Source organism: Camelina sativa, chromosome 5 (assembly GCF_000633955.1).
Source record: "Camelina sativa cultivar DH55 chromosome 5, Cs, whole genome shotgun sequence".
Taxonomy (NCBI): domain Eukaryota; kingdom Viridiplantae; phylum Streptophyta; class Magnoliopsida; order Brassicales; family Brassicaceae; genus Camelina; species Camelina sativa.
This window is the reverse complement of record NC_025689.1, coordinates 18,034,144-18,043,855: the sequence shown is the minus strand read 5'-3', so window position 1 is coordinate 18,043,855 and position 9,712 is coordinate 18,034,144. Positions and strand designations below refer to the sequence as shown.

Here is a 9,712-nt window from a genome sequence, read left to right as displayed (position 1 = left end):
AAAAAAAAAAAAAAAAAAAAAAAAATTGAGTATTTTAAAAAAAATAATTAACTTGATAATTTCTTTAAATAACAATTTTAGGCATGGCTAGAGACAACACTAGTTGCACTATGAACGACATGTGACAAACGATGCACGTCAAATATAATTTTTACCTTATTTGAAAGACTATTTTACAACTGCCCTTGCATTCACATTTCACAGGAAGTTACTAAATCTCACCGTCCCACATTTCGGCGACAGATTTTATGGGACCTTTCTCGGAGATATAAACCTTTCCATCAACAATCCTGCTCTGAGAAATCTCCGTCGAGATTCTTTGTTTCTCCTCCTCTGTCAAAGACCAATCAAATATCTCCAGATTCTCTTCCAATCTCTCTTTCCTAAAGCTCTTCACCACCATGCTTACTCCTTCCTCGTAAACCCATCTCATACTCACCTGTCATTTACAACTCTAAGAGTGAGCTTTCAATAATAATACAGTAATTGCATTCCCCAAAATGTTGTACTAAGGTTCTAACACATTTGGACTCTATGGATTCAGCTAATGCAACACATTTTACAAAGGAAACTGGATTTTTAAAGTATTTTCACATAAATAAATAAAAACTAATTACACACTGGACTAAACCGCTGACGGATTAGTCCACTTTGTCTGTAACATCCATTCGAACCCTAATTCTCAAATTAACATAACATGCAATTTAGTGTACCAAATTGTTAAATATTTGTGTATTTAATAAAAATTTCATTCTAAATTACGAGTTATTATGTAGTTTTCATTCAAAAGTCGTAAATTTTAACGGAAATCCAAAAGACATATGATTTCTCATTTGCATCTTAGATAAAGATTTGGGAGAGTACCTGTGCTACTGTTTTTCCCTTGGCCTCAGCAATTTCTTTAAGAACATCAGACTCCATGATTTTATGATTTCCCCAAAAGGCTCCACTCGATCCCAACACTGAATAAGCTAATACAGCAACGCCATTTGACTTACAAAACTCCCTTAGCTTCCTCTGTTGCCATACTGGACTCATCTCCACCTTTTCCACATTATCCGACAATTACAAATATATTACTTATAGTAACTAAAGAGAATTGAACTTGTTGATATATTTACTTGATTGACGCTAGGTGGGATTTTGGCGACAGAGAGGATGTGTTGGAGCTTCTTGCACGAGAAATTGCTTACTCCTATACACTTTGCAACTCCGAGTCTTTGGCACTCTTCCATCTCAGACCAAACTGCTTCATAATCCATTGGCAGAAAATCATCTTCTTCTATAGGAAACTTGTATTTGCCAGGTTTCGAGCTAACTGGCCAATGAATTACGTAGAGATCGAGATAGTCCAGTTTAAGATCACTGCAAAGACATGGTTGTGATTATAAATAATCTATAATCAAAAAATGTATTTAAATCTTTTTTTTGCACGATGACCCAAGTCTTTTAAGACTGTAAGTCGAACAATGAAATATATTGACTAAAATCTCACTTCAAACTCCGTTCGATCGCGGGTACAACAAGGCCGGCATGAGCATCAGCACACCATAGCTTAGAAGTGACGAAGAGTTCGGATCGAGATTGGACTAAGCCAAGACTAGCCGCCTCAACCAAAGCATCACCGAGGGGCTTCTCAGTCTGGTACCTAGGAGACGTGTCGAAGTGACGGTAACCGAGCTTAATGGCCTCCAACACCGTTTTTTTCAGTACCATCGGCTCTGGCGGAGGTGATGCGGCGGTTCCAAAAGCTAGAACCGGCATCAAGTGTTGAAGGGATCCGATTGGGAACGTAAGAGCTGACATGTTGGTGAAAAGGAAGAAAGCGCCTAAAAGTCAAAGAAGGTTTGCTACGAGAGAATCGTTTCTCAATGGCTCAACTTATATACTCACTTACTTTACCATGCATGGCTGCCAAAAATAATCAAAGAAAAAAAAAACATGTCACGAGTAAGTGGCCATCAAAATAGTAGCTGTTACGAAAGATCGTATTGGATGGGTTGCATGGACGAGAAATAATGCAACAATCATGAAAGAGAGAGAGAGAGAACCCACAATTTGTGGGGTAATTATGTTTTTTAACAAGTCTTGGCTAGCTCAAACTTATTAGTATGGACACTGTGCTGATGTAGTTTAAACTTTAAAGTCTTTTCTTTTGACTCGACACCAATAGTTAAATATTTAAAGTCTTTTCTGATGGTGCTCTTTGCTTGTTTTTGGCGGCTATGGTGGCTACTACCAAGTACCAAGTAGTGAGTATAATAATCAATCTCCTCTCTGTCACGCGACAAAAAAACACGAACAGAGTCATATGTGTTATGTGTATTATGATTATAATTTCAACTTGATTAATATTGTTCAATGTGTATATTGTGAGCCTCCTCGTCGTCCTTAATAGTTACTAGCTAGCTACTATTAAAGTTCCTAATGCCACTTGGAAAAGTTTTGAAAACCGTCGAGACAAAGTCGACGGCCTCTTCAAACGCAAACAATACTTCTTACATTAGCACCATTGACTAATTTTTGCAACATCATTCACTTTTAGAATGTACTTATTTATTATAACAGCACTGGAAGTAAATCATTCTAATGAATGATGATTGTGCGGTTTCACAAAGAGTGATCAGATCTCGCCGTCCCACATCTCGGAGACAGATTTTATGGGACCTTTCTCGGATATATAAACCTCTCCGCCGAGGTTCCTAAACTGAGGAATCTCTGTAGAGATTCTTTGCGTCTCCTCTTCTGTCAATGACCAATCAAATATCTTCAGATTCTCTTCCAGTCTCTCTTTTGTAAAGCTTTTCACTACCATGCTCACTCCTTGTTCATAAGCCCATCTCATACTCACCTGTTATTCGTTACAACTCCAAAATATGAGCATTTGAACTCCATTCATTTAGCTAATATCGAACTTGCTAAAACAACACTGACCTGTGCCACTGTTTTATCCTTTGCCTTGGCTATTTCTCCAAGAACGTCTGATTCCATAATTTTGGGAGTTCCCCAAAAAGCACCTCGAGATCCCAACACTGAATACGCTGTGACAACGATATCGTTCAACTTACAAAGCTCCATTAGTTTTTTCTGTTGCCATATTGGACTCATCTCAACCTTGTTCACAAATCACATGTAAGTTTTGTTATTCTTAATTCAACTATATATCCTAAACAATAAACCAAAAAGAGTGTAAACATTAGATTTTTACTTGATTAACACTTGGCGGGATAGTCGCGATAGAGAGGATATGTTGGAGCTTCTTGCATGAAAAATTGCTTACTCCTATACACTTTGCAAGCCCGAGTCTTTGGCACTCCTCCATTTCAGACCAAACTGCTTCGAAATCCATTGGCATAAAATCATCTTCTTCTATAGGAAACTTGTATTTACCAGGCTTAGAACTAACCGGCCAATGAATTAGGTAAAGATCAAGATAGTCCAGTTTTAGATTCCTGCATAGATGTTTCACATCAAGTCATGTTTACTCCATCTTTAAAAGATTCTAATGATGTAGTGTATTCAAATCATTCATTGCTAATTTTCGGTTCCCTTTTTTCTATAGCAACCAAAATTTAACGTTTCCAATAACACAATTAGAATCAAACCGTTGACAAAAATATAATAAAAAATACAATCAAACCGAACTAAACCAATTCGAATTAAAACCAACTTAAACTAAACCCAAACCGAACAAAAAACAAACCAAATAAAGTGATCTAAAATCTTACTTTAAACTCCGTTTGATGGCCGGTACGACAAGACCGGCATGAGCATCAGCACACCAAAGCTTGGTAGTGACGAAGAAGTCAGATCGAGATCGGACTAAACCGAGAGAAACCGCCTCGGCCAAAGCTTCGCCGATCGGTTCCTCTGTTTGGTACCTTGGAGATGTGTCAAAGTGGCGATAACCGAGTTTGATGGCTTCGATCACCGTCTCTTTCAGCATCGTTGGTTCCGGTAGCGGAGACGCGGCGGTTCCGAAACCTAAGACAGGCATCGAGTGGTGGCCGGATGGGCCGGATCTGATGGGGAGCGTTGGGACTGTGGTTAAAGACATTGGTACAAGATAAGTCGGCTAAAGAGTCAACGAAGGTGTGCTCTGAGTCTGAGAAAATGGTTCCTGGGTGGCCCAAAGCTTTTTTTTTACTAAGTAGCCACTGACAATGCTAATGCAGCTGATAAAATATTGTATTTGATGTACTGATGTACTCTCTTTAATTAATACTCCTTCTATTTCACAAAGAGTGTCACTCTGACATTTTTCACACAAATTAAGAAAACATTGAAATATACATATATGCCCTTATTTAATAAGTTTTTAATAGACTATTTTAGTTATAATTAAGGGTAAAACAAGGAAATCTAAGGTAAAAGATGCATTGAAAATATAAAATAATGCATTGGAATTGTAAAGTGACAGTCTTTGTGAAACAAAGAAAAATCTCCAGAATGACACTCTTTGTGAAACGAAGAGAGTAAAGTACTACAAATCAAATCTTCATATTATAAAATTTGGACCATAATGTTATAATATGTTTAAAAGAAAAAAAGCAAAGAATAGTGTCCAGCTTTTTTTCTTTCAAAAACAGGGCTATAGAAACTTTAGAGGACTTAAATTTAAAATGTATATATTATTAAGTTTCTTTTATCTCATCAAAACAACTTATATTTGGAAACATGTTTTTTTTTTTTAAACTCATTACCAATAAATCAATGAAAGTAGAGTCACCAAAAATCCAAGAAAACCACAGCAACCAACTGTAAAAATCAAATAAAACTAAGCATAAAGAATATATAGACTTATCCTCTTCGTTAATTCTCAATCCTATCATGGACCCACGCCGGACCGCCGAGAGAAAAGTAGGACTGTAAACGTCCATCCTTGGTGACACTAGAGGCAATCGCCCTAGCCAAACCATTGGCTTTCGGTGAAAAGAGCTTAAATGAGATCTCCTCCATCACCTGTATTCCTCTAGTAATGTTGTTAAGTTCAGAGCGGTACCATGGCCATCCCGCATGCGTTTCAATCGCGGTCAAAGCAGCATGACAATCCAACCAAATCTCACAAGAAGTAATATGAAGGGCATGTAAACTTTGTAAACACCATGTTACACAACTCAGTTCCGCAGAAATCCTGTTTGATCTTGGTAAGAAAGTATCCCTAGCATGATATAACATATTCCCTTCATGATCCCTAATCAACCAAGCCCCACCACAAAACGAAGAATCATTCACCCAAGATGAGTGAAGATTGCATTTGAGTTGACCCGGAGCCGGTTTAGACCATCATTGTATGACAATTCTCCCTCTCTGAGCTTCATTGTGTTCAGCTAAAACTATCAGATGTTGTTGTTTTATCCATTCTTTTGAATTCTCCAAAGTAGTAGCAATGAGTATANAAGAGAGTAAAGTACTACAAATCAAATCTTCATATTATAAAATTTGGACCATAATGTTATAATATGTTTAAAAGAAAAAAAGCAAAGAATAGTGTCCAGCTTTTTTTCTTTCAAAAACAGGGCTATAGAAACTTTAGAGGACTTAAATTTAAAATGTATATATTATTAAGTTTCTTTTATCTCATCAAAACAACTTATATTTGGAAACATGTTTTTTTTTTTTAAACTCATTACCAATAAATCAATGAAAGTAGAGTCACCAAAAATCCAAGAAAACCACAGCAACCAACTGTAAAAATCAAATAAAACTAAGCATAAAGAATATATAGACTTATCCTCTTCGTTAATTCTCAATCCTATCATGGACCCACGCCGGACCGCCGAGAGAAAAGTAGGACTGTAAACGTCCATCCTTGGTGACACTAGAGGCAATCGCCCTAGCCAAACCATTGGCTTTCGGTGAAAAGAGCTTAAATGAGATCTCCTCCATCACCTGTATTCCTCTAGTAATGTTGTTAAGTTCAGAGCGGTACCATGGCCATCCCGCATGCGTTTCAATCGCGGTCAAAGCAGCATGACAATCCAACCAAATCTCACAAGAAGTAATATGAAGGGCATGTAAACTTTGTAAACACCATGTTACACAACTCAGTTCCGCAGAAATCCTGTTTGATCTTGGTAAGAAAGTATCCCTAGCATGATATAACATATTCCCTTCATGATCCCTAATCAACCAAGCCCCACCACAAAACGAAGAATCATTCACCCAAGATGAGTGAAGATTGCATTTGAGTTGACCCGGAGCCGGTTTAGACCATCATTGTATGACAATTCTCCCTCTCTGAGCTTCATTGTGTTCAGCTAAAACTATCAGATGTTGTTGTTTTATCCATTCTTTTGAATTCTCCAAAGTAGTAGCAATGAGTATATTATGATCAGGATCTCGCTATGAAAAGAAAAATTCATTCCTAGCTTTCCAGATGCTCCATAGAATCCACGGTATAGCCAGTCGCATTTTTTCTTTTCTGAAACTTCAGGCTTGACCATCACGTTAAACATATACTCAACATTTTCAGTGATAGAATGCATAAACCCTTGAGCTGGTAATGGTAATGAAGTCGCACCCCAAACCGCCTCAGCTAACAAACAAACAAAGAGAGTATGAGAGATGGTTTCCTCTGAGGTTTGACACACTTGACATAGAGGATTAACTTGTAGCCCATGATTCTGCATACAGTCCGCTACTGCAAGAGCCCCAGATAGAGCTCGCCATAGAAACATGCGGATCTTCAGTTCTGTATGAATGCTCCATATCCTCTCCTTAGTTCTGTTTAAAGTTGTCACATTCTCCGTGATAGGATTAGTGAACTCAGTCTCTCTCGAGAGTAACCAATTCCCACTTTTGACCGAGTACTTGCCGTTATTATTGTACGCCCATATATACATATCTTGTAGGTGCTGAGCTGGTGGGAAAGATCGTATTCGAACAACATCCCCAAGAGTGAAAAGTTCATGTAGCTTTGACACATTCCAACCACCCTCAGAAGTGATTAGAGAGGAGACCATAAGGAGAAGATCAATTGTCATTTCCTTATTGAAAGGTCGTCGTGGTGTTTCATCAAAAATCCATTTATCTAACCATACACTGGTATCCTTGCCATCACCAACAGATTTCAAAACACCACGTTCCAAAAGTTCTCTACCAAATAAGATGCTACGCTAGGCATATGAAGGCCGATATCCTACTTTTTCCTTAAAGAAACTCGTGGTTGGAAAGTACCTTGCTCTATAAACATTAGCTAATAAGGAACTGAAGGAATCAATCAACCGCCATGCTTATTTTGCTAGTAAGGCTTGATTGAAGCGACCAATATCTCGAAAACCCAGTTCCCCTCGTTGTTTTGATTGACACAATTTCTCCCATGCCACCCAGTGCATTTTATTCTTCTCCTCTGATGCATTCCACCAAAACTGAGCCATTGCACTTGTAATCCGTCGACATTGATGTTTTGTCAAACGGAAACAAGACATAGCATACACTGGAAGCGCCATTGCAACCGACTTAAGTAGAACCTCCTTGCCTCCTAGTGAAAGGGTCTTTTCATACCAACCTCCCAATCTTGACTTCAACCGATTGGTAATATAATTGAGAAGATCCCTCTTCGACCCACTAAAATATTCTGGGAGATCTAAATATTTTCCACTACCTCCTTCTTGCTCAATACCGGTAATTAAGCTCAACAAATGACGCATGTATGGATCAAGCTTTTTACCAAATGTAATAGAGGTCTTCTGAAAGTTGATCTCATGGCCCGAAGCATCACCATATAATTTTAACCTCTTTAAAAACTCAGAACATTCCTTTAGATTCGCTTGACAGAGAAACTAGGCCTGGGCAAAAAACCCAGACCCGAAAACCCGAACAGGAACCGACCCGAAAATATGGACCCGAATCCGAACCCGGAACCGGTAAAATACCCTATTGGGTCCTAATCTCCTAAACCCGAAGAACCAGAACCGAACCCGGAACCGAACCAAAAACCGAATGGGTACCCGACATACCCGTAATAAAATCATATATAGAGAATATTAGTTATATATATTTTTTATATAACATAGTTATTCAAAGTTACAACTTAAAATTCAAAAATATTATTTTTTCTTAGATCAAAATAATGAAAATACTCAAAATAACCAAAATTATATTGAAATGTTTAGCTATATTTTTAAAAATATTTATTTTTAAAAATTTATTTTAATATTTAACATTAAAATTTCTAAATAATCGGGTAAAATTCAGATTTTCGGGTTAAATTTCGGGTAATCGGGTACAAAATACCCGAACCCGAATGATATCCGATTTTTTCGGGTATTTATAGGTTCTGAAATTTTAGACCCGAACCGACCCGAACCCGATAAGACCTGAACCGAACCCGAACTGATATTTTCTGTTTACCCTATTGGGTCCTAAACTCCTCTACCTGAGAAACCCGAACCCGATCGGTTCCTACCCGAACCCCACCCGAGTACCCGAATGCCCATGGCTAAGAGAAACAAACTATCATCTGCGAAGAGCAAATTTTGAATAGAAGGACAAGAGGGAGTGAGTCTCATTCCTACTAACCGACCATCCGACTCTGCTTTGTTCATAATGTGAACTAATGCGTCTGTGCATAGGATGAAAAGGAATGGTGATAAAGGAACACCCTGCCTAATCCCCCTCTCTGGTTGAATAAGTCCATGAGGAGCACAATCAACACTGAGAATGAAACCGACCTGACACAACTCATAATCCATTGAACCCATTGAATAGCAAAACCAAGTTTAATGAGTAATTCCTCTAGAAAATTCCACTCTACTCTGTGATATGCCTTCGACATATCTCTTTTGATGGCCAGAAAATCCTCATCACAGTGTGGATTAGTTCGTAGCGCATGTATCATCCGATGAGCAAGCAAAATGTTATCCGAGATCAGTCTCCCAGAAACAAAGGCTCCCTGTGTTTCCGAAACAATCTCAGGAAGGAACCGCTTCAGTCGCTGACATAAAACCATGGAGACAATCTTATACACTACAGAGCATAGACTAATAGGCTGCAGATCAGTCATCCTAGACGGATTCGGTTTCTTGGGAAGTAAGCATAACTGTGTGAAATTCCATTCTGGTGGCAGAGTACCAGATTCAGAAAACTTTTGAACCTCTGTGATAACATGTGGTCCGATAACATCCCAATAAGCCTGGTAGAAATGAGCTGACATACCATCCGCTCCCGGCGTACTATCTCCTCTAATACTAAATGCTGCTATTTTAATTTCCTCTCCCGACACAGCTTTGGTTAACGCTAAGTTCATCTGATCTGTTACCCTCGACGATAGCCCATCCAAGGCTTCAGAAACAACAGAAGGATTAGTAGAAGAAAACATTTGCCTGAAGTACTCTACTGCAACCTCCCCTTTCGACCCTTCTGTAAACTGCTCTACACCAATAGAATCAAAGAGAGATAATATTCTATTTTGCGCTCTCCTCCTTTGGACACTGCCATGAAAGAACCGAGTATTACGGTACCCTTCTCGAGCCCATTTCTCCTTGCTCTGTTGCTTCCAAAAAAGTTCCTCTTCCCTAAAAGCTTCTGCTAACTCCCACTGTAGATCCTTCATAAGCTGAAGGTCCGACTGAAGTTTAGCTCGCTCATCATCCAGTTTGGACTGCAACATAGATAGACTTTCCTTAGAATTTTGATTTGAAGATCTCTTCCATAAAGAGATTGACCGCCTGCACTTTGCAACTCTACTCATCAGTGACAGTTGTCCTGT

General features: G+C 38.5%; 2 protein-coding genes across 2 annotated transcripts; both read right to left on the bottom strand.

Moving 5' to 3' along the window:
* Window positions 133-1,835, bottom strand: LOC104787157 (non-functional NADPH-dependent codeinone reductase 2-like). The gene is made up of 4 exons (XM_010512685.1): window positions 1,496-1,835; window positions 1,122-1,365; window positions 865-1,044; window positions 133-439 (listed from the first exon to the last, which is right to left on the bottom strand). The coding sequence occupies exons 1-4, from the start codon at window positions 1,804-1,806 to the stop codon at window positions 212-214; spliced, it is 963 nt and encodes a 320-aa protein (XP_010510987.1). The 5' UTR covers window positions 1,807-1,835; the 3' UTR covers window positions 133-211.
* LOC104787156 (non-functional NADPH-dependent codeinone reductase 2) lies at window positions 2,442-4,192 on the bottom strand. The gene is made up of 4 exons (XM_010512684.1): window positions 3,729-4,192; window positions 3,209-3,452; window positions 2,935-3,114; window positions 2,442-2,851 (listed from the first exon to the last, which is right to left on the bottom strand). The coding sequence occupies exons 1-4, from the start codon at window positions 4,055-4,057 to the stop codon at window positions 2,624-2,626; spliced, it is 981 nt and encodes a 326-aa protein (XP_010510986.1). The 5' UTR covers window positions 4,058-4,192; the 3' UTR covers window positions 2,442-2,623.